The sequence below is a fragment of the Procambarus clarkii genome, chromosome 14, assembly GCF_040958095.1.
Source record: "Procambarus clarkii isolate CNS0578487 chromosome 14, FALCON_Pclarkii_2.0, whole genome shotgun sequence".
Taxonomy (NCBI): Eukaryota; Metazoa; Arthropoda; class Malacostraca; order Decapoda; family Cambaridae; genus Procambarus; species Procambarus clarkii.
In genome coordinates this window covers 7,685,333-7,710,859 of record NC_091163.1, presented here as the reverse complement: position 1 = coordinate 7,710,859, position 25,527 = coordinate 7,685,333, and the positions used below count along the sequence as shown (strand labels likewise).

Sequence of the window (25,527 nt, the reverse complement as noted above, 5' to 3'; positions counted from 1 at the left end):
CCCTATGTTTTGTTGTGTGTGAAGTTAAAACATATACAGAGCTGTGAGTTTGGTGGGAGGACTTGCACTCAGTCCTGTCTTGTGATTTGTTCTGTCCTGTCCTGCTCTGTCCTGCCCTGTCCTGTCCTGCCCTGTCCTGCCCTGCCTTGTCCTGTCCTGCTCTGTCCTGCTCTGTCCTGTCCTGCTCTGCCCTGTCCTGCTCTGTCCTGCCCTGCTCTGTCCTGTCCTGCCCTGTCCTGCCCTGCTCTGTCCTGTCCTGCCCTGTCCTGCCCTGCTCTGTCCTGCCCTGCCCTGTCCTGTCCTGCTCTGTCCTGCTCTGTCCTGTCCTGTCCTGCTCTGGCCTGCCATCCTGTCCTCAGATTTCTTTATGCCCTCTCGATGGGAATTAAATCTGATGCATGAGTTTCCTGTTGATTGTTTTTCTCTTAGTGATTGTTGTTCCTTCTCACGTGGTGATTGTTGTTCCTTCTCACGTGGTGATTGTTGTTCCTTCTCACGTGGTGATTGTTGTTCCTTCTCACGTGGTGATTGTTGTTCCTTCTCACGTGGTGATTGTTGTTCCTTCTCACGTGGTGATTGTTGTTCCTTCTCACGTGGTGATTGTTGTTCCTTCTCACGTGGTGATTGTTGTTCCTTCTCACGTGGTGATTGTTGTTCCTTCTCACGTGGTGATTGTAATTCTTTAATCGGTGATATTTGTAATTATCTGTATTTTTTTTGTTTATAAAATATTTCTGAAGCAAATTAAAATTCGAGCTTGAAAAGATGTTGTGGAACTTTGAAATGAAAGTAATTTTAATTAAATGGAAAAAAACGTTTAAAATATGTATGCGTAAGACAATTTATTGTCCGGAGCAGGATAGTAAATAGGGAGTTTTTTCAGGAACTCTTGAATACTCTCTCTCTCTCGCTCTCTCTCGCTCTCTCTCGCTCTCTCTCGCTCTCTCTCGCTCTCTCTCGCTCTCTCTCGCTCTCTCTCGCTCTCTCTCGCTCTCTCTCGCTCTCTCTCGCTCTCTCTCGCTCTCTCTCGCTCTCTCTCGCTCTCTCTCGCTCTCTCTCGCTCTCTCTCGCTCTCTCTCGCTCTCTCTCGCTCTCTGTCTGTCTGTCTGTCTGTCTGTCTCTCGTTCGTTCGTTATGTGGCGAGTCGACAGTTAAACGCGACTCATAAACTCCGTAGACTTAATATGTTGACAAGACCAATACATTTTACATGTGATATATCACGTCATTGGGATTTCTGTGTGTATAAGACAATTACATTTTTAAGTTTGCCTTGCACACTACATCACCGAATGCCCAGTTATCAGACCATTCAGACCCGTTGGCATGAGGTACCTGGAGCTTTGCAATTACTTTATTCACTCTCGTGTTCTTGAAGATATCCTCACAGTGTACCCAAAATTTGTCAGTGCAGGTTACTGAACATATGACCCTGTATGACTAACCATCCTGCGAGATGGGGACATTTAGTATCACTGCTGCCTTATTCACTCTTATGTTGATATCCTCATAATGCACCCGGAGTCTGTCAGTGTAGACTACTGATCACATGCCTCTGTATGACTAACCATCCTGTGTGATGGGGATTTTTAGCAGCACGTAGCTAGTTTTGTGACACACTGTACTCCCCTTCATATAGTCTAGGGTAGCCAGTTCTTGACACACACTGTACTTCCCTTCATATAGTCTAGGGCAGCTAGTTCTTGACACACACTGTACTTCCCTTCACATAGTCTAGGGCAGCTAGTTCTTGACACACACTGTACTTCCCTTCATATAGTCTAGGGCAGATGCACCTAAATGTGTTAATAAAAAAAATACATGTTTAGGTCTGCTCTTCAAGCCTTTGAAAACGTCTGGAAAAGAGAGAGGAAGAGTCTCATATTAGTAGTTATAAATAACCTGTTGCTCGGTGACCAGAATAAATGGTTTAGAATATATCTTGTATGATGTCTCTCACATATTACTGATCATACTGACACACAGTGCAGCCAAATGAACACAATAAGGATGAAGTTGAGCTAGACCTCCAAGCATTCAGGTCTGATAGGCGAAAGATTATAGACTCTTGACGCTCTGAAAGATTTAGGATAAAAAATTATGATTTGTTTACATCAATAGGTGTCTGTCGCGCTCTCTCTCTCTCTCATTCACAGCCATTTTTTTTTTTATCGAGGACCATACATATTATTTGATAATAGTAAGTTAGATTAGCATAGTCTTCCTGTAGCTAACATCGCTCTTGAGGCAGTCAGTCCTCTCCAACATCACTAAACTAATGGACTAAATTGTCCGAACCGAACTGAACCGGGGATCCACGGATAGAAAACGGGACGTCTCGTCATGTTTGCGAGTCGGTAGGGTGTTTAATCCATCTGTTTTGGCCGTGAACATGTTCAACGTCAAAATGCGAGGACAGGTTGCTTGGTGACCTCAGTTAGCGTCCCTCGTGAGGTTGTGGGGCCTGCAATTGTTTTTTGCCTGTTTTTTTGTAGAGGTTTTTTTGTATAGTTATTTTGTTAGATTAGATTTTGTTTGGTTTAGTTAGAGTGCCAGCCAACGACGGCACTCTCCCCAAAATATGTCGTATGTACATAGCATTTGAAAGCCCGGAAGGGAAGGGAACTATCAGGGGGGAAAGCGCCAAGCCATTATGACTATATAGCACTGGGAAGGGGTCAGGATAAGGATTTGGGATGGGACGGTGGGAAAGGAATGGTGCCCAACCACTTATGGACGGTCGGGAATTGAAAGCCCGGAAGAGTACAGGAAATTACAGAGGAATAGATTGATGACGAAGTCTGTAGCTCTCCAGGTAGAAGAGAGCGCAGGTAAAGTCTTTTCACTGAGTGGGTTTACAGAACAGCTGCCTCCTGTGGGCCAATTGGTCTTCTGCAATTTCCTATATGCCTGTGTTCTTGTAGAGAAGGCATGTGAGAAACATTGCAAGATGAATATTGCATTTATGGACTTGGGAAAAAGAACTGATAGTTACAAGAAGATTGTTCTTATTTATGAGCATGTATGGAGCTAGCTGATGCGATGTTAACTGTTGTTAATAGTATATATGTAGGGGAAGCAGTGCCTGTGTGTGTGTGTGTAGCAGTGTGAGTGTAGCAGTGTGAGTGTAGCAGTGTGAGTGTGAGTGTGTGTAGCAGTGTGTGTGAGTGTGTGTGTGTGTAGCAGTGTGTGTGAGTGTGTGTAGGTTTGTGTGTGTGTGTAAGTGTAGCAGTTCACATGTAAGTGTTCATGGCGTAATAAGTGCCGTGGATGACATATTAACATATATGTGAGTGTTGTGTGTCGTCATCCAGGATACTCAACACTGAGGGGTGTGGCTGAGGCAGGTGAAGGTAAACCTTCAGAGATGGGGGGGTAAACTTATCACCTACATATACGCCTCAAATGAGTAACTGGATCAGGTCAAATTTGAGTATGCAGATGCTTGAGTAAGTCGAGTTCTTTTAGCTGAATTCAGTAATTACGTAGTGTAATTATACAGGTTGTTGTGTGAGAAGACAATTAGAAGATTGTGTAGACAAGAGTAAAGTTGTGTAGGAAGTGTCAAGGATGAAGTGGTTAGTCTAAATACCCAGGATGTGGGAGGGATTAAAGAGTAATTTGTATAATCCAAGTTGAAAGTCGAGTCACTAAGCCAAGGAGTTGATAGAATGAAGGTCCTGGTTAGGATTAGCGAGAGAGGAGTAGATGCAGCCAGATGTCTGCATGGAGGAGTAATGCTGCCGACCCTGTTGTTCTGTACCCAGAGGAGGGGGAGCAATGAACGTGAAAACTCAGGAATTAGAGCCGGTTAACTGAGAATATGAGAGTAGTTAGTGTGTGTGTGGTGTGGTTAGTGTGTGTGTGGTGTTAGTGTATGTGTAGTGTTAGTGTAGTGTTAGGAGAGCAGATGGAGTAAGGTATAACAGTATTATGGAGAGAGAGAGAGAGAGAGAGAGAGAGAGAGAGAGAGAGAGAGAGAGAGATAGATAGATAGATGTTAGGTGTAAATGTCAATAAACCGTAAGATTGATGAGTGAACCGAGATGGTTTGGCCTTGTTGAACGAATGGATGACGGTAGACTCGTTAAAAAGAGAATACTTATGTTAATTTCGAAGTAGAAGAAGCGGTATGAGAGGAAGCTGTGAGTGAGGAAGTTGAGTGAGTGAGTGAGGTGGACAACATGCTGGTTGATATACTAGAGGACACGCTGGTGGAAGCGGTTTGCGTGAATGGAATCAATGTATACGGTATACTGTATATGAGAATTCACGAGAAACACACTATATCTGGCCGTGTGAAGTAGTGTGTTCCTCCTATGGTTGACTGGTGGAGTATGGTGGCGGTGGATGTTTATCCTTGACGATGCATATTGTATAATGAATGGTCGAGTTATATATTCATAGATTAGTGTATGACCAGCCTGGCTCCTCGAGCTGGTGAAGAACGGTAATGTTGTATGTGTATCAGTTGAGAACAAGGTGATTAACCAGGGAATTAGTGTTGCTAAGACCGGCCTGTGTCCATACACAACAGATACATATTTACCGGGACAAGGAAAGAAAATACACATGCATAACTTTATTCATAGAATTACACTTCTTTGGTATATAACATGCAGCATTTATTATGAAAAAAGATCGTTGTTCTAGCCCATATTCACAGTCCTGAGTATTAGAACGTTTATGCGTAGGCCGGCAGCCTCGTCCCCTCCCGCGCGCCGCCCTTCTCCCCTCATGGCGGGGTCTGTGTACACTTCAGCTAGTCCCCTTACCACCAACTTTCACATCCTCCAAGTTCGTGACAACACTCTACTACTCAGAGTGAATGTAAGGTGGGGACAATGACAAGAACCAAGTCTTTTTTTGCTATTATTTACACTACCGAGCCGCCAGCCTGAACGTCAGACTGGCGCTCCTCTCTGATTGGCCAGGAGTTCGAGGAAAGAGCCAGTAGCCTGCGTGGTTGCCAAGCCTGGCCGCCATTCCTGAATCCAATTTATTGATTTTCCGCTCCGAGAGTCACCTAGGGTTTGATGTGCACTGGTATTAGTCTTAGTGTGGGGTAGACAACATTCAGCTTTGCTACTGAAGCAAGACAAGAACGCCAAGATGTTGAGACTACATACGAAGGTGGAAACGACAAGACCGTGGTCTGAGTTGCCGTCGGCAGGTCCATCTTGGATGAGTCGAGTCAGACCTCGCTTGTGTTCACCTGGAGATGCCAGGAGGATAGCAGGCGTCTGAGGTCTTTGATTCTCCCCTTTCATCACCAAGGGTATTGGGTGTATTTACTACACCCTCTACCATCACAGGGATTGTGGTGTAGGATGTTGTTGTGAGCCTTTGGTATTAGGTTGTTCAGTAGAGGAAATTGTGGTATTACCGGTGGTTGTGTCGATTGTAGTAGTGACTGTGGTACACAAGCAGGTAGTAGGAAGTGTTGTGGTAGTTGGGGTCTCTAACCTACACTAGTCTCACCTACCGTAGACCAGCCCGTCACTGACTGAGCCAGGTTCACCTACACACGATCTCTCTCTTGGGTAGTCAAGTTCCTCGTAAGTGACCAGACTTTATTTCATTGTTACTGCCAGACCAGGTACTGAAACGAGCTGATTCTAGAGAAGGACGTGATTCTGTGACATCTTTGTTTACATAGAATGAGAAACTGATTGAGACAGACAAAAGCGCTGATAATTTAAAAAACGGTGAGGAATTGATTGATTGAAATGGAAAGATTAACAGAATAGTTTAAAGAAGGGAGGAGGAGGAAAAGGCACTGATTATAACTTAGATATACAGGGAGAGATTAACTGGCCTTAACAGATTCGGAAAATCTTAGTTTAATTTATGAAGAGTATATAATGAGTGAATTCGACATATAGGTGACAACATGAGCAAGTGCCTCCATGAGGGCCCCGCTCACACAGGCACAATCGAAAGATCACCTCCCACACGCCGCCAACGTTCTTCTATATCCCTGGTATTTACAACCCCATGAGCACCAGGACCCGTGGCTCAGTTTACCAGGGGGTGTAGTTGCCCTGGCCTGCCTGGTGAAGCGCTTGGAAGCGGCATAAATGATTTAACCAGCTGAAAAATAAGCGTAAACGTTCCATGTCTACTTTTTAAAGATGTGTGGCCAGTACCCCGACGGCCTGCTACCCTGCAAGCGGGTAATTGAATTGAACTATCAGAGGAGAGCGCCAAGCCATTATGACTATATAGCACTGGGAAGGGGTTAGGATAAGGATTTTGGATGGGACGGGGGAAGGAATGGTGCCCAACCACAGGTAAACTAACTGGAAGCAGGATGATGAAGGTGTGCTGAGTGGTTACAACGGAAACAACGGGAGAGGGGAAGAAGCTGTTGTTGTTGGTAGCTGGTATTGGGAGCGTCCTTCAGGTGGTACCTTAGGGTATTATTCTGGTAGGAACTGTTCAAGATTTCTACAGTTATGGAAATAGTGTTTAGTCAGCTTTTCGTAGCAGAGGGTAGTGTTCAAAGGTCTCAGAATACATTGACAGCGTGGATGACGTCGCAGCAGAGCAATTAGCATTCATAACACCTCGGTAGCGGAGAGCAGGGTTCATATTCCCTTTGATGCACCTTAGCAACATAGCGATGAAAATGTCCCAAACAGCTGGTGGTATCACTCCAATGTCCAGTGAAATGTAAAAAAAAAAATGAGAAAAGCGTCGTATAGTCCCTTAAACAGTCGCTAGTGAGGCTGCTGCCCAAGAGGACCCGAAGAGTGGAAGATGGCGTCCAGAGGTCCCACAGATCCCACAGAGGTGCCACAGGTTCCACAGATCCCACAGGTGCCACAGATCCCACAGGTTCCACAGATCCCACAGGTCCCACAGAGGTGCCACAGATCCCACTGTGGCACAGAGTGACGCCGGAAGCCTCAAGCAGACGGGACGTGACGCAGACAGGTGGAGAGTTGAGGGGGTCGTCAGCAGCCTCAAGAGGTCTGCGAATGGACTCTCATGTGACGGTTGAGGTTTCCAGACTGACTGAAGCGGAGTAAACAGAGTTTGCACTGGTAGGGTTTCTCGCCGGAGTGAATCCTCAAGTGTTTGGTGAGCGTGGACGAGTCGCTGAAGGCTTTTTTGCACATCCTGCAGCGGTAGGGTCGCTCGCCCGAGTGTGTGCGCATGTGCGTGGTGACGGAGGATGACTGGGAGAACTTGCGGTCGCAGATGGGGCAGCGGAATGGCTTCTCGCCGCTGTGAGTTCTCACGTGCGCCGTCAGGTTGGCTGCCTGGCTGAACGATTTGTTGCAGTCGTTGCACCTGCAAGATATAACAATTAAACCTCTACATAAACCACCAGCATCTTACATGAATATCGAACAACTTTTGCCCAGGACGTTTCAGAACCTGACCTGCCCAGTTGAACATGTCCGGAGCCAAAATGTCCGGCCAACGCATTGTATAAAGCGAGATATGCAATACAGTGTTTTACCAGGCTAAGTGATTACACTAATATAAGGACCACAATATTATATGAAGACCAGACCACACACTAGAATGTGAAGGGACGACGACGTTTCGGTCCGTCCTGGACCATTCTCAAGTCGATTGTGATGAGGAAGTAGAGACAGGCAATAAATGAGTCACGTTATTGTGACTCATCGCCTGCACAATATTATATAATATAATATCACAATCGACTTGAGAATGGTCCAGGACGGACCGAAACGTCGAAACATTTCTAGTGTGGTTTGGTCAACATATAATACCAACTTGCTCCATGAAATGCGAACAATAGCTCTCAATAAAAAAGATTCATTTTTGTCATAAATGTTCCCCAGAATATTCTAAATAATCGCTGATAATCAATACACAGGAGAGAGAGAGAGAGTATAAAATAATTACGGTATTTTTGGATGTGGTACAATACGCTGATGAGTGGTACAATAAAGATGGTACATAAGGTACACTGTATCTTACTTGGCGGTACAGTAGAGAGGACTCCAGGGTACAGACGAAACATTGATTACAGGAATTTAAAAATGTAAATTATATAATCTGCCCGACATTTTCAGTGTAACTGAATGCAAGGTGGTTAAATACAGCAAGGCTTATTATAGCCAATAGGTTTAATACAGCATAAAGATTTAATACAGCAAGGTTAAATAAGGCAAGTAAGTTGATAATACAACAATAAGGTTTAATACAGCAAGATGGCTCAATGCAGCAAGGAGGTTTAACGCAACAAAAAGTTTAATCAAACAAAATGATTTAATACAATAAGAAAGCTTATTATTGGAAGGTTTAATACAGCAAAAGGGTTTAATATAACAAGATTTAAAATACTTTTAATACAGCAAGATGGTTTAATAAAGCAAGATGACTTAATGCAACAAGAAACTTTAGTACAACAGCAAGGTTTAAAACAGTAAGATGTTTTAATACAACTAAATTGTTTAGTTCAGCAAGAAAATTTAATACAGAAAGACGGTTTAATACGGAAATAAGGTCTAATACAAGATACTGTATCTAATACAAGATAAAGTAAAAAGGTATAACACAGCATGACCGTTTAATACAAGAAGGTTTAATACAACAACTTTATACAAGAAGGTTTAATATAAGTAATTTTAAATGCAGAAAGATTGTGTAATACAAGAAGGTATAATATGGTTTAACACAGCAGGTGATTTAATACCGCAAAATGGTTTAATACACCAAGTAGTTTAATGCAGCAAGATGGTTTAATACAACAGAAATATAGTGCAGGAAGATAGTTAAATACAGCATGGGTATCGAGTTTTATACAACTGAAAATTCTGAAAATATGCAAGTTGGTAGAAAGTTTCACAATGTATTGGCAAGCAAAATCATTTTCCAGATGCCTAACTTAATACACGCGAGTTAAGCCTTTACGAAAGTCTCGGCGCAAAATCCCTAGATTACCACAGAGAACGACCTTCCCTACAGGGATCACTATTATATCTTTGTCAGCCACACCTACCTGTAGGGTTTCTCTCCGCTGTGAGTCCTAAGATGCGTCTTGAGGGTGGAAGGTCTGGCGTAGGTCTTGCCACAGATCCTACAGAGGTTAGGCTTGAGTCCGTCCGTCAGGAGAGGCTTGGAGATGTCGAGGGTGGTGTTGCAGGAGAGGCCGGACATGGTCATGACGCCACCGACGGAGGGGCGCCGACGCAGGGCGGACAGCGTCGGCGACAGCTGCCCGCCTGTAGGGGGATACAAAGAGACTGCGAGGCGTCACTCTCTGCCTCATCGCCGGTTGGTCTAATAATTCATTGGCATTTGTGTTTTCTGATGCATTCTAATGCAGTGAGGTGTGTTCTAATGCATTCTAATGCGGTGAGTTGTGTGTTCTAATGCAGTGAGTTGTGTGTTCTAATGCAGCGAGTTGTGTTCTAATGCATTCTAATACAGTAATTTGTGTTGGAAATATTGTTCCTTAACGGTGGAATTATTTTAGTCGGAGAATAGGTTAGGAGCCTATTTAGAAGAACCAAATTAGAAGAGCTTATTAGTTAGAGATCTGGTTTAGCAGTCTGAAGGTCTGGAAATAGTGTTAAGAACGCAATACCAGTCAGAGGTGGCATTGTGCCCAGGAGGGCAGGTAAACAATCAATGTATATTGAGGGCAATTTGGTATCTCTGGCAACCGGGACAAACATTGCAAGGGCAATGCAATATTCTCTACTAAGAACAGGATGTACCTTTATACCCAGCATAATATATTTGCTAGAAAAATAATGAAACTATTCAGTTTTCCCGAGATGATAAGAGGTAAGAAAGATGAACATCTTATATGTATATTAGACAAGTAGCCTAGGACTATTAAAAGTAATACTGCATGATGTCTGTGTATGTTGTTGTTGTTAAAGATTCGCTACCAGGAACAAAAAGTTTCAAGTAGCACGGGCTATGGTGAGCCCGTAGGATGTCTGTGTAATAGAGCAGGTACTAGGGGCATTATAGAGGTAGAGCAACATGTCAGAGAGACTCACATTGTGTGGTGGGGGTGGTATTGTGGTAGGAGGGGACGCAGGGCGACCCAGGACGAGGACGGAGGGGCGGCGACCGCAGACAAAGGTCCCTATCGAAGGTCGGCATCGCTGGATGGTCAGGTCGAAGGTCACCGCTCCACGAGTACGACCCCACGCCGTACCCTTGGCTGCACGACCCGCTGAAATACGCGCGCACGTGTGAGACAGAGTGATACAGATACACACACAGACTCACACAACCTGAAATGGTATTTCTGAACATATTTTCTTTTCGTAATTTAATTGGGGGGACAAAAATAGGACCTTGACCCTCCTATTGTGACTGGTGTGAACTGAGAGTCTCGGTGTATTAACTGAGAGTCTCGGTGTATTAACTGAGTCTCGGTGTATTAACTGAGAGTCTCGGTGTATTAACTGAGAGTCTCGGTGTATTAACTGAGAGTCTCGGTGTATTAACTGAGTCTCGGTGTATTAACTGAGAGTCTCGGTGTATTAACTGAGAGTCTCGGTGTATTAACTGAGAGTCTCAGTGTCATGTGAAGGTACAAACGACAAAATCCTGATTAAGTCTTTCACTAGGCTTCTCGCACCTTGTCCGCGTCAGATGCTATTGTTGGTGTTCCCCTCAGGGATGTGATGAGGCTTTATATATATATATATATATATATATATATATATATATATATATATATATATATATATATATATATATATATAGTATATATATATATAGTATATATATATATAGTATATATATATAGTATATATATATATATATAGTATATATATAGTATATATATATATAGTATATATATATATAGTATATATATATATAGTATATATATATATAGTATATATATATATATAGTATATATATATAGTATATATATATATATATATATATATATATATATATATATATATATATATATATATATATATATATATATATATAATATAATGTGTGTGTACCTAGAACCTCGGCTTAGTATGCAAGACTGGTTCTCCACCTAAGGGTGATATAGACACCCTCGTAGTGCTTCCTCAGCTCGTAAACTCTTTTAATAAAGGCAAACTAAGCCTCTATGATTGTCCATGATTGAGGGAAGATGTACTGGTTTCGTAGGACACGGAAATGTTTGGTGAATCCTAGTCCCTTTGTTCGTAAGGGTGATCATTTGTGGAAAATTCTGCGAGCAGATGAATATTATTGTTTTATTGAGACTATGGCCGTATAATTATTGACTTAATGTCTATATAATAACTAGCGGTATCTTGGGTCATTAATGTTATTTACACGTCAACATTCATTGTTTTCATTAAGTGTTGGTGTTTCAAGTCATATAGTGTATTCGTGATTGATTTGTTAGTGCTTGGGGACACGGGTAGTGTCCGATGGGGACATGTACTCACCTGTAGGACCTGTAGGAATACCCACTCACCTGTAGGACCTGTAGGAATACCCACTCACCTGTAGGACCTGTAGGACTACCCACTCACCTGTAGGACATGCAGGACTACCCACTCACCTGTAGGACATGCAGGACTACCCACTCACCTGTAGGACCTGTAGGACCTGTAGGACTACCCACTCACCTGTAGGACCTGTAGGACTACCCACTCACCTGTAGGACATGCAGGACTACCCACTCACCTGTAGGACATGGGTAGAGGACTGACTAGGCCAGGGGCGGAGTGCTGCGGGTACCCTACACTCCCGACGGGAGAGACTGATGAGGTCTGTGGACCGGAACAGCTGGTCGCCCACTGGAAGAGAGACACAACATATACAACGTTCATTACTGGAAGAGCAGTGTTTAGTGTGCTTCAGATGGACCTCCAGCAGGTAGGGTTATCTGCGGTACTCAGGGGCCACATTCACGAAAGCACTTACGAACCTGTCCATCTTTTCTCAATCTTTGGCGGCTTTGTTTACAATTATTAAACAGTTAATGAGCTCCGAAGCACCAGGAGGCTGTTTATAACAATAACAACAGTTGATTGGCAAGTTTTCATGCTTGTAAACTGTTTAATAAATGTAACCAAAGCCGTCAAAGATTGAGGAAAGATGTACACGTTCGTAAGTGCTTGCTTAACTGCTTTCGTGAATCTGGCCCCCTGGATATAACTAGGATCCCCCTGGAGTACTAGATAATAGGGGTATCCCTTAGTCTACGACGCTAATTCTCCGGGCTCCAGGATTAGCCTAGAAAGTAGGTTACTTTTAAATGTAGATTAACCTCAAGTCATAAAATGTCAGTCTAGGGGGTTCAAGGTCAGTTTAAGGCTTCGTGATAAGTCTGGGACAGTCAGTGTCAGTCTAGGGCAGGAATGGGCAACGTGTAGCCTTATGCAATTTAAAAAAAAATACAAATTTTGTATAAAAATACATTGTTTTTAAATACGTTTTAATATCTCGTTGTATATTATCATAATTTTCACATTTATTACTACAAATTTTACATAAAAAATAACTATGTAAAAATCTGAAAAACACAAAAATACATTAAAATATAATACATGCCTATTTGTACATAATTTACATATTAAAATTGGCACGTGTGGTGTGACAATGTCTTCCCGTGTTCGGATTTATATGCAATCAATGCATTTATTCCTACACTAATCTTAGGCTTGTTATGCATTCACTAATCTAGGCATAACAATGAGAGATTCACTGATTTTGAGAAGCAAGCTTCCCTTAATTGATCCAAGGCACCAAAAAAAAAAAAGCTGCAAATGGAGTTAATTGAGATCGCTGAAGGTAATAATTTGAAGTTTCTGATTGAAATAGAGAAGAAACTTAGTGATCTATGGATTCGCGCGGGAGAATAGCCTAGCCTACAGGAACACGCATGACAGAGACTGTTTTGCTTTTGTGACTCCTAACTCAAGTAAACACTTCCTTAAGGTGACAAATCTGGAGGAGCAGCTTAAGCTGCGGGCCTCCATGTTTGAACCACATGCCCCAAATGTCTCCTCGCTGAAAGGTAATCTTAAAAATAAAATATAAGATCAGTGAAGTTTTCAAATTTTCACAAATTTTCCTTCCCTCTTTTTTTTTAAATTCTATACATTCGTTAGATTTTCACCAAAGGTTTGCATTTTGCAGTATATCTGATAGAATTGTGTTGACCGCGGCCTTATAGAAGAGCAGTTAACTACTATGTGGCCTTGAAGCATAAAAAGGGGTTCCCCACCTCTGATCTAGGGCTTCATGACACACACACACACACACACACACACACACACACACACACACACACACACACACACACACACACACACACACACACACACACACACACACACACACACACAGTCTAGTGCATGATAAGTCTAACCCACACCCTAGACTTTAACAAGACACAGCCCACCAATACTCACTACAAACACCTCCATCACACACACACACCTTTAACTAATCACACAGGAGCACACACGCCCTCAAAAAATAATAAAAGTTAGCATTCTACCCAGATAAAAAAAAATTGCTGTAAAAATGATTAATTAATTACCAGAGCAAGTGAAGGACGTTAAATGGCTGCCAAAAAAAGGCGGAGCGTTAAATGCAGACTGGGGGAGGATTTGGCGCCAGCGAGGGCTGCAGGATATAAAGGCCGACCCCGGGTAAAGGCCGCCCAGTCAATGCCCAGGATATGAAGGGTGGGACGTATTGAAGCACCACAAGAGCCTTGCCAGGCACCTCACTATGCTCACCTTAATGTGGTGAAGGGTTCGCACCGTACCTTATGGTGAAGGGTGACGTGATAATGAGGCACACGGTTATAGTGAAGCAGGAGGGGATAGTGAAGCACATTGGTACTAACGCACCCCCTCTATAGTGAAGCATACGTTGATAGTGAGAGCACGTGGACATAATGATACACACAAGGCTAAAGATAGAGTTATACTTTAGACTAACCAGTGGTCCCCACCTGATGCTGTAAGGACTGCTCCGGGGAGTAGCCCATGTTGACGTTGGAGACGCCCATAGTCATGTTCATGGAGACATTGACACTCATGGCGGGAAATACGTGATGGGCGCCGGGGGCGGAGTAGGCAGCGTCCTGGTAGCCTCCTGTCGTGTAGCAGCCGCCTGTGCCCATGCCCCCCATCATGCTGGGTAGTGTCTGGTGCCCCACACACAGGTAGATGCAGGGGTAGATTCGTGGGTAGCCAGGTAGAACCACAAACAAAGCGCCGAGGGTCATCGAGGGAGTAAAATGTACAAAGTTAGTGGCCGGAGGTATTATTAATCTCCAATAGTTTAGTTAGATTGCTGATGGTTAGTTATTAGTTCATTAACTAGGAATTGAAAGCATTTTACCATGTTATGGGATCTCTCTGTTATCTCTATATATTAGTGGTTAGAATTATTGCAAAGATTATTGTTTAGCTAATCAAAAGGATTATGATTTTTCATCTCAAGTGATATTTTGGCTCTGATGACATCAATTTAGTTCTTAATATTTAGTCTATGTGAACTACAAGTCACAAGCCTAATGGACTCGACTTTAATATATGAACGTACTCAAAATAACTGATATCTACTTATCATAGATTTACCCTATGAAGTGCTAAAGCATTAGATTGTACTCTACTGTCTACTGTTAATGGGTCCGGCAGGATAGCACCCAGCGTGCTATCTTGCTATCTGGTAGCGGCATGCACAGGGAGGTAAAGTGGTGACAAGTTGGCAACACAGCTGGCCTCCACAGGGAGGTAATGACAGGTTGGCATCACAGCTGGCCTCCACAGGGTGGTAATGACAGGGTTGACAACACAGCTGGCCTCCACAGGGTGGTAATGACAGGGTTAACAACACAGCTGGCCTCCACAGGGAGATAATGACAGGGTTAACAACACAGTTGGCCTCCACAGGGAGGTAATGACAGGGTTGACAACACAGCTGGCCTCCACAGGGAGGTAATGACAGGGTTGACAATACAGCTGGCCTCCACAGGGTGGTAATGACAGGGTTGACAACACAGCTGGCCTCCACAGGGTGGTACTGACAGGTTGACATCACAGCTGGCCTCCACAGGGTGGTAATGACAGGGTTGACAACACAGCTGGCCTCCACAGGGTGGTAATGACAGGGTTGACAACACAGCTGGCCTCCACAGGGTGGTAATGACAGGTTGGCATCACAGCTGGCCTCCGCAGGGTGGTAATGACAGGTTAACAACACAGCTGGCCTCCACAGGGTGGTACTGACAGGTTAACAACACAGCTGGCCTCCACAGGGAGGTAATGACAGGGTTGACATCACAGCTGGCCTCCACAGGGAGGTAATGACAGGTTAACATCACAGCTGGCCTCCACAGGGTGGTAATGACAGGTTGGCAACACAGCTGGCCTCCACAGGGTGGTAATGACAGGTTAACATCACAGCTGGCCTCCACAGGGTGGTACTGACAGGTTAACAACACAGCTGGCCTCCACAGGGTGGTACTGACAGGTTAACAACACAGCTGGCCTCCACAGGGAGGTAATGACAGGGTTGACATCACAGCTGGCCTCCACAGGGAGGTAATGACAGGTTAACATCACAGCTGGCCTCCACAGGGTGGTAATGACAGGTTGGCAACACAGCTGGCCTCCACAGGGTGGTAATGACAGGTTAACATCACAGCTGGCCTCCACAGGGTGGTAATGACAGGTTAACAACACAGCTGGCCTCCACAGGGAGGTAATGACAGGTTAACATCACAGCTGGCCTCCACAGGGTGGTAATGACAGTTGACAACACAGCTGGCCTCCACAGGGAGGTAATGACAGGGTTGACATCACAGCTGGCCTCCACAGGGAGGTAATGACAGGTTAACATCACAGCTGGCCTCCACAGGGTGGTAATGACAGTTGACAACACAGCTGGCCTCCACAGGGTGGTAATGACAGTTAACAACACAGCTGGCCTCCACAGGGTGGTAATGACAGTTAACAACACAGCTGGCCTCCACAGGGTGGTAATGACAGTTAACAACACAGCTGGCCTCCACAGGGTGGTAATGACAGTTAACAACACAGCTGGCCTCCACAGGGTGGTAATGACAGTTAACAACACAGCTGGCCTCCACAGGGTGGTAATGACAGTTAACAACACAGCTGGCCTCCACAGGGTGGTAAAGACAGTTAACAACACAGCTGGCCTCCACAGGGTGGTAAAGACAGTTAACAACACAGCTGGCCTCCACAGAACTGCTCCCTCACACTAATAATTATGTCATTTTTATATTCCCTTCGCTACTTCCCACAACTTTTGTTTTTATTGTTTAATTTGAGTGAATTACAAAGATTGTTTCCTGTGCTTTGCTTGCCACATCATTGCTCATGTCTGTTTCAAATTCAAATTAAAAGCAATCAAAATTTTTCAAATTCAAATTTTCAAATTTTTCAAATTCAAAATTTTACAAATTCAAAGTCAGTTATAGATCTCTCCATAACAGTTTGTTCTTAAGTTACTAATTTGGTCAGTTCAGAGTTCAGCTTCAGCTAATCACATCGTATGCAGCAAGTGCATTAAAGGTTTGATAACTTCTTTGCTAAACTAAATTTCTTTTGCTCGTCAGACTATGTGGGTGAGAATTAAGTCGTTAGTGTTAGTGTAGGATATCTGGAGGTTATCTTGAAATGATTTTGGGGCTTAGTGTCCCCGCGGCCCGGTCCTCGACCAGGCCTCTACCCCCAGGAAGCAGCCCGTGACAGCTGACTAACACCCAGGTACCTATTAACTGCTAGGTAACAGGGGCATCAGGGTGAAGGAAACTCTGCCCATTGTTTCTCGCTGGCGCCCGGGATCGAACCCGGGACCACAGGATCACGCGTCCAGTGTTCTGTCCGCTCAGCCACCGGTAGTAGCAGGAGTTTGGCGCCTATTCAGAGCCGCCATGTTTGTTTGTTTCACATTGTTTCTGCTCCACCTGTCCTCCTACAAAGAACGTCACTTTTCGCTCGTAGGCGTTACATAAGGCCAAAAATTGTCGTACTAGAAAATAGTAGCGTAGTGATTTGTATTAATGAGGTGATGCACAGGGCTCCACATGTGATAACACTAATGTTACGATGCCATCACCAATACCCATGACAACCATACACTCACGGCAGCCATACACTTAAAGGCGGAACCAAAGAGCCAGAGCTCAACCCCCGCAAGCATAATTAGGTGAGTACATACACGGACGGGGACACGTACACAGAACACTTCATGTAAACACAGGCGTTTCGTCACGTGTTCCGAATTATGTAATGTTCAAACTTACAGGTGACGTTACGCAGTTACGGGCTATATGTAAACATGTCAACTATCTCTATATCAAGATATCAGCATCACGTGGGGTGTGTACAGTTGCCTCTAGCTTTGGAAATTAGTTGTACTACGTCATAGAACCACAAGCATAACTTGTTCTTCAGTAATGCGGGTGACTTAATATGGCAACAGCGTCAGCTGAGCGGCCAGCGTCCGCAATGTTTACAAACACCACCACGTGGTGAGGTGACGTCACTACAAGGGTTGTATACCTGTTACTGGTGTGTGTATATACGAGTTACTGGTGTGTATATACGGGTTACTGGTGTGTATATACGGGTTACTGGTGTGTATATACGGGTTACTGGTGAAGGAGGTTACCTCAACTACAGTCTTTACATGGTACTAGTTCAGTAAAACTTCTTTACATGATAACTTCAGGCATTACGAGTGAAAGGTTTGTCTAACTATAGAGAGCTTCAACCTAGGTACAGGTGGAGTGCGTGACAGAGCTCTACCTTGAGTCAAACCAAGGAGTGACTTGCTGAGACACTCCTGCTACAGGAGTGACTTGCTGAGACACTCCTGCTACAGGAGTGCCTTGCTGAGACACTCCTGCTACAGGAGTGCCTTGCTGAGACACTCCTGCTACAGGAGTGCCTAAACAGCCAAGTGCCAGGCACGCTATCTTGGGTTTACAGAGACGCGAGAGTAGAGCGGTGTTGCTACATATAGCAGCGACGTGTGAGAGGTCTGGTAGCGAGGCTACTGACGGAGGCGGCTATGGCAGCTGGCTGTCACCACCTTACCTGCGTCGGCTGGTATGAGTATGGCGATAGTGGCGGCGGCGGCGGCAGGAGCGGCCCGCCCACTGAGCCGCCCATAGGACTAGAGTACCCCGCCGACCCCATGGGGGGCAGCGGGCCCCCGAGGGACCCCAAACTGCCCCCGAAGCTGCCGAGCGTCGCCCCGAAGCTGAGCCCTCCGGACACTCCTAGGGAACAGGAGAGAGAGGAGTGGGGCGGGGAGGTGGCGCCCACCTCGTCTGGCAGCCCAACGGACTCATCCAGGGCTGAGGGCGGGATGTGGGCGGCGTGGGGGGACGGGGCGGGCAGGATAAGGAGAGGTTCAGAGAGGCTCGTATCCTGGCAAGGGGAAGGGGCGGCCAGGGGCGCCAGGGGCATGTAGGTCGGGGTATCTGTGTAGGATGGGTAGGAGGATGGGGAGTAGGGCGGGGGCGGGTGGAAGGGCGGGAGGGGCGGGAGTGTGGGCGGGGTGAGGGGCGGCGGAGAGTCACCCACCTGGTGCGGGTGGACCACTGCGTGCTTCAGCGACAGCAACACGTCCGCCATGTGGTCCCCTTTCTCCTTCCCCAGCATGCTGCTCACCTCCCTGCTGGGGGAGAGGTCATGTTGGGTCACCTGGGGTGCTTGGGGAGAGGTCATGTTGGGTCACCTGGGGTGCTGGGGGAGACGTCATGTTGGGTCACCTGGGGTGCTGGGGGAGAGGTCACCTGGGGTACTGGGGCAGGTCACCTGGGGTACTGGGGAGGTCACCTGGGGTACTAGGGGAGAGGCCACCTGGGGTACTGGGGGAGGCAGGTCATAATGGGTCACCTGGGGGATATAATTGATGTTAGTAGTATTATCAGGTTAAAATATTGACCATTAACGACATCACTAGATTTATATAGTAGGTTAGGCCTGTAAATGAGTCCTAATAATAAGATAGATGCCTAAAGCTGTTAACCATGCAGCGGGGGTCAGCTAGGGGGTATAAATATCGTCAGTATTTACCTTATAACTGGGTCATTTAGGACATAGGTCAGTTTGGGTTATTTCGTCATGACTGAGAATGAATGGGGTTATCTAATACATAGTTAAGGGCAGACTTTATCATGGCTGAGCTCATCTGTGATCATTTAGGTCATACGTGAGCTCAATTGGGATATCCAGGTTGTAAACAAAGGCATGTGGAACAATGTCATCATCCTTGTCATGAAGCTGTTAATTGTGGTTGTTAATTTAAGGACTTCAAAGGTTGAGATCATTAAGGGTCATTTAGAGCATAAGATCATTTGGGACTCTATCTACTGATTGAGGTCATTTGGGCCCCCAATTAAGGCCATTTAAGATACAATTTAGATTATTTGGGTTATAATTCTCTCTCTCTCTCTCTCTCTCTCTCTCTCTCTCTCTCTCTCTCTCTCTCTCTCTCTCTCTCTCTCTCTCTCTCTCTCTCTCTCTCTCTCTCTCTGTCTCTCTCTCTCTGTCTCTCTCTCTCTCTCTCTCTCTGTCTCTCTCTCTGTCTCTCTCTCTCTCTCTCTCTCTCTCTCTCTCTCTCTCTCTCTCTCTCTCTCTCTCTCTGTCTCTCTCTCTGTCTCTCTCTCTCTCTCTCTCTGTCTCTCTCTCTGTCTCTCTCTCTCTCTCTCTCTCTCTCTCTCTCTCTCTCTCTCTCTCTCTCTCTCTCTCTCTCTCTCTCTCTCTCTCTCTCTCTCTCTCTCTCGCAAGCCATCAGGAGAATAATAAAATATCCATATAATTAGTAGTAGTTACTGAAGCCTTAATTACAATTACTTTCTAAATACTAAAAGGTGATATTAGGGGTTAATTACTAAACACAGGTTGTGTTACAAGTATCTGTTGGCTGGTTACTGTTGGTGTTACTGTTACAAGCACCTGTTGTGTGGTCACTGTTGTTGTCTATGCCACAAGTGACATGTTTCTAAAGTTACTTTCCATAGTTCAGTCTTATATGAGAGTTATGAGAGTTTATAAGCCAAGAGCGAAAGTATGAAAATCTTATTCCCAAAAATATATATATATATATATTTTTTTTTCCACACCATAACATAACACACCATAACAAAATATAATCAATCCATTAGTCATTTAACACTTATTATGTGAAACAAAATAAGATGTATTTTTCCTTAATAGTCTGAATGTTTAGAATATTCATAGCTACTCATGTGTGTGTGTGTGTGTGTGTGTGTGTGTGTGTGTGTGTGTGTGTGTGTGTGTGTGTGTGTGTATAATATATATATACTACAATGACTAACAACCAGAAAAGTCTACGTGTTTTCTATTGTTGTACTAAAGGGCATTAGGCTGCAACCTTTAATCTCGATCATATACACTACCAATAGTACACATTGTGTACTTGTACTCAAGAGTCTATATATGTACTGGAGGATATGTTGTCAGTGAGAGTAGCAACATAGTAGCACACCCCTCAACATGGCGCTCTATGCAGGGGGGTATATGGAGCCTACATATTGTCTCAGGATCGATGGCAGGTTTGCAAGGATTTACGAAGCCAATAATATACGAATTACAGGTGAGAGTGAGAGCAAAGAGCCTCACCTACCACTACCCACCACCACAACTCCTACAACCACTGCTTCAGTGGCTACCACTACTTACCACCACGACTACAACCACTGTTCCAGTGGGTGCTACCGCTTAACTTCCCACAAGATAAAAAAAACTACATAACTAACACACACGAATCCCAATTGCGTGGATTCCTCACCAACTACCACTACAGGAGGTTCCACCTTCTCTCAAGCGATTAGCCCCACTACAGCACCCGTGACCAAGTTCTATACCGGAAGCTTTACTTTAGCACTGGTTACCGACGGCGGAAAACTTCTTACTTGTAGGGGGCGTGTGGGGAGAGAGTGACGAAGTTGGGCAGCGGCTCCAAGTCAAAGAGCGCCGGGAAGGAGCTCATACTGGAGTGAGTCTGGAGCGTAGCAGTGTACAGGTTATCGCTGGAGGCCTCTGGAGGCGTCCTGGTTGGCGGGAAGTCATCTGTGTGGACGTAGGTTGGGAGTGGCGATCGAGGCGGCGGATATGCTGGCGGCGGGTGCTGCGGCGGGCTGGAGGCCGCTAATGGCCGCAGGGAGGTGAGTGTAGGCGCCTGGCCGCATGCGGGCGACAGGGGCCTCCAGCAATCGGTGTAGGCCGGGTTGTTAGGCACGTAACAAGTGTCCATCGTGGGGGGTCGGCGGCGCCCACCTGCTAACACGGGGGAAACCTTATTCAGTAGGCGCACTTTTTCCAGAAGATTATACACACCGCCAACTTGCGCCGAAAGCCTGCAAGAGACCGCCGATGAAATGAAGCAATCTCGGCATCTTGCATCTCGCAGGCTTCTCCCTTTGTACCACAGAAATCATTGATTACCTCTGCCAGGGTCCTCCTTCGCTACCTTTCCAATCCAAGGTGCAAATTGATTGGCCAAGCAATTATTCCATAAATATTCTGATTGGTAGTTAGGGTTTCCCCTTCTCCCTCCACGAGGATGATCGATGAGCGGCGCGAGGCTGGGATTGGTCGCGGCGACCGCGATAAACAACCCCAGGAGCCTATGGCAAGGCAGCGCGGGCCGCTGGGAGGAGGAGTCTAACCGACCTCTTCCCGCTCTTGTTTACAAAGTGCGCTTCTCCGCCTTCAGTTCTCCCCCCCGCAGACTTGTTTAATCTAGGATGAATAGGAGAGCGTGTCGGGGGAGGCGATGCCGCACTAGTGAGGAGCGGAAGGCGCCAATAACAAGACTGAGGGAAGGTGGTGGGTCTTGCTTCTCAACACTGGCAGGCTTCCGTCTCTCACACACACCACTGGTTAAACACTTGACACAAACGTGTAGGGAAAAAGCAAGCCTATCATTGGCTGCTATATCTGAATTGTTACTAGGGGTTTCTCTATCAATTATACGGAGAAACTCTGGTGTGTGTGTATATATGACACCAGGTGTATTGGTGTATTATATATACCACATGGTGTATATATAATTTATAATTCATAGTTTTATTTATGTTATTGTATTCGTTATAGATATATATAACAATGTCAGATCATACAGGAAGGATTAAGACAGGAAATTCCTTAAGTACTTTCGTATTTAATAATACATCTTCAGATCTTCACAAGGACCTTTCTGAAGATGTATTATTAAATACGAAAGTAATTAAGGAAATTCCTGTTTCAATTCTTCCTTCGTGGTCTGACACTGTCACATTTTTCATCACGTGTTAATTTTCGTGATTTACACACACACACACACACACACACTATATTATATATATATATATATATATATATATATATATATATATATATATATATATATATATATATATATATATATATGTGTGTGTGTGTATATCACGAAAATAAACACGTGATTAAAAATGTGACAATGTCAGACCATGGAGGAAAATGAAACAGGAAATTTCCTTAAGTACTTTCGTATATTAAATACATCTTCAGAAGGAAAGGATATATATATATATATATATATGTCGTACCTAGTAGCCAGAATGCACTTATCAGCCTACTATGCAAGGCCCGATTTGCCTAATAAGCCAAGTTTTCCTGAATTAATATATTTCCTCTAATTTTTTTCTTATGAAAAGATAAATCTACCCATTTCATTATGTATGAGGTCAATTTTTTTTAATTGGAGTTTAAATTAACGTAGATATATGACCAAATCTAACCAACCCTACCTAACCTAACCTAACCTATCTTTTTAGGTAAGGTTAGGTTAGGTAGCCGAAAAAGTTAGGTTAGGTTCGGTTAGGTAGGTTAGGTAGTCGAAAAACAATTAATTCATGAAAACTTGGCTTATTAGGCAAATTGGGCCTTGCATAGTAGGCTGAGAAGTGAGTTCTGGCTACTAGGTACGACATATATATATATATATATATATATATATATATATATATATATATATATATATATATATGATCACAAAAAAAAACTTTTTAGATCGCAAAAAAATATGAATTAAACGCTATTTTCTGTATTTTTGATGATTCCATTAATACCATTATGAGAGGAAGGAAAAGTTGTTTTAAATTTATCCTTAGTTCAGTCTTCCCTACCCCCCCCCCCCCCCTCCCTTTTCTTCCCTTCTTTCTAAATAAAGTAAGATTTCATCCCCCATTTCCTGATGGCCAGGTAACCTGTCTCTCCCTGGAAGCTGGCTGTTGATTGATGAAGATTAAGCCACCACAGAGGTGGCACGGGGATGAATAGCCCGTAAGACTGGCTGTAAGATCTGCCCACCAACGTTTCCACTGCTTGCGGGCTATTCATGCCCGTGCCACTTCTTGGAAGGTTGTATATGTTTATCTCTCAGAACGTTTGGTAATATGTTTATTGTTTGTGATGTGTGTCTATGTATGTATTAACACGATGTACTGAACGGGGTGAGAATAGCTTGAGCAACCTCATCCCTTTGTCTGTATTTTACCTCAATAAACTTATTTCAATTACAATGGCTTCAACTGCCTACCTAACTCAGCTCATCTGAAGCCTCTTCCTGGAGACTCCTTTATTTCATTTGATTCATTAGAGATACAATTTATTTAAAAGTTACAATAATAAAAGGATCAGTAAAAACGAATTGCCAACTGTATATCTTGAGAGGTTATCTTGAGATGATTTCGGGGCTTAGTGTCCCCGCGGCCCGGTCCTCGACCAGGCCTCCACCCCCCAGGAAGCAGCCCGTGACAGCTGACTAACACCCAGGTACCTATTTACTGCTAAATAACAGGGGCATCAAGGTGAAAGAAACATTTTTACCCATTTGTCTCCGCCTCCACCGGGGATCGAACCCGGAACCTCAGGACTACGAATCCGAACGCTATCCACCCAGCTGTCAGCTACCATATAGCTCTGATCGGTTGAGCTTCTGTGTATAAATTTGTTGAGCGAGCGAACAAGTTGCAGAGGCGAGTCAGCCTAGGAATGAATGATGGGTGATGGAGTTCCGGCATGGGACTGTTGATGCTGAGCGCCTTGTGTTATGGGTGCCAACTACTGGTTGTCCACGAAGTTGGACCAGGTGCGGAACTTTGAGACTGTTGGCCTTGTACATAACAGTAAGACCACCAACATCTCGAGGTGGAGGCTCTGATGCCCAGACCTTCCCACCAGACTTGGTCAAGACTAGAGGTGAACATTCTTGCCCGACTCTCCACTTTGTCCAAAATTCTGATGAACGATGGAAAAATCCGCCTTTCTCTCCACCTCCCCTCTGGCTCAACCACTTGGGCTGGACGGTAGAGCGACGGTCTCGCATCATGCAGGTCGGCGTTCAATCCCCGACCATCCAAGTGGTTGGGCACCATTCCTTCCCCCGGTCCCATCCCAAATCCTTATTCTGATCCCTTCCCAGTGCTGTATTGTTGTAATGGTTTGGCGCTTTTCCTTGATAGTTCCTCCCCCCCTCTCTCCTCTCATTATTTCACACACTATATTAAAGCTTCCCCCCCACCCCCGACGAGGACACTGGATATCACAGAAACCTGTCATGGTAACTTGTGCAATCCCCTCCTCCTTCTTTTTTTTACCTTTTCCCTCCCTATACGTCACTCCCGCTCTAACCTCCCAGTACCTCACCCTTCAAGGGAGCCGGTCGGCCGAGCGGACAGCACACTGGACTTGTGATCCTGTGGTCCTGGGTTCGGTCCCAGGCGCCGGCGAGAAACAATGGGCAAAGTTTATTTCACCCTATGCCCTGTTACCTAGCAGTAAAATAGGTACCTGGGTGTTAGTGAGCTGTCACGGGCAGCTTCCTGGGGGTGGAGGCCTGGTCGAGGACCGGGCCGCGGGGACACTAAAGCCCCGAAATCATCTCAAGATAACTTCTCTCACCTCCTTCCTCCCTCTCCCTCGCTGCTGTCTCCTCTTCACTATACCTCACCCCCTCTCTCTCCTCCTCTCTATATTCCACCCCTCTCTCATTCTGTCCATTCAAGAGTGGGGAATCAGACGCTTGCGGCGAGTCTCACCCAACTTTGCAGGGAGAACGGTCTGGGGTACGGGACGGACACAGGCTGGTCGCGGGTCGCCAGAATTCAAGAGAGAACTATGTGCCGGGGTCACATTCCGACCCCACGACGATTGTCGGTACTGCCTGAGTCGGCTACACTCAACTAAACATTTAAAAAGCACAAATTTAAGAACAAAAATGTTTTAAAGTAATATACACCATTAGTCTGATCTCTGGAAATTAACAGAACTTTTCTGCTGCTCATAATTTCGTCGTAACACCATGAAACACGCAGCATCAAATGAACAAATCCACAAGGGCCGTGACGAGGATAAGGCAAGGGTCTGGGATGCTCTCGAACGCAGGTTCGAATCCTCGTCACGGCCCTTGTGGATTTGTTCATTTGATCCATCACGCTATTGTGATTTCTGTGTGTAACGTATCTTCAACATAGCACCCCCCCCCCCCACACTCCTCCCCATGCACCTTTGA

At 44.9% G+C, this 25,527-nt stretch overlaps 1 protein-coding gene across 1 annotated transcript; it reads right to left on the bottom strand.

Moving 5' to 3' along the window:
• Positions 1–4,569: 4,569 nt before the first annotated feature.
• Positions 4,570–21,370, bottom strand: LOC123769789 (protein glass). The gene is made up of 7 exons (XM_045761050.2): positions 20,906–21,370; positions 18,549–18,642; positions 13,934–14,128; positions 11,650–11,762; positions 9,996–10,174; positions 8,984–9,227; positions 4,570–7,299 (listed from the first exon to the last, which is right to left on the bottom strand). The coding sequence occupies exons 1-7, from the start codon at positions 21,244–21,246 to the stop codon at positions 6,969–6,971; spliced, it is 1,497 nt and encodes a 498-aa protein (XP_045617006.1). The 5' UTR covers positions 21,247–21,370; the 3' UTR covers positions 4,570–6,968.
• Between the last annotated feature and the right edge of the window lie 4,157 nt (positions 21,371–25,527).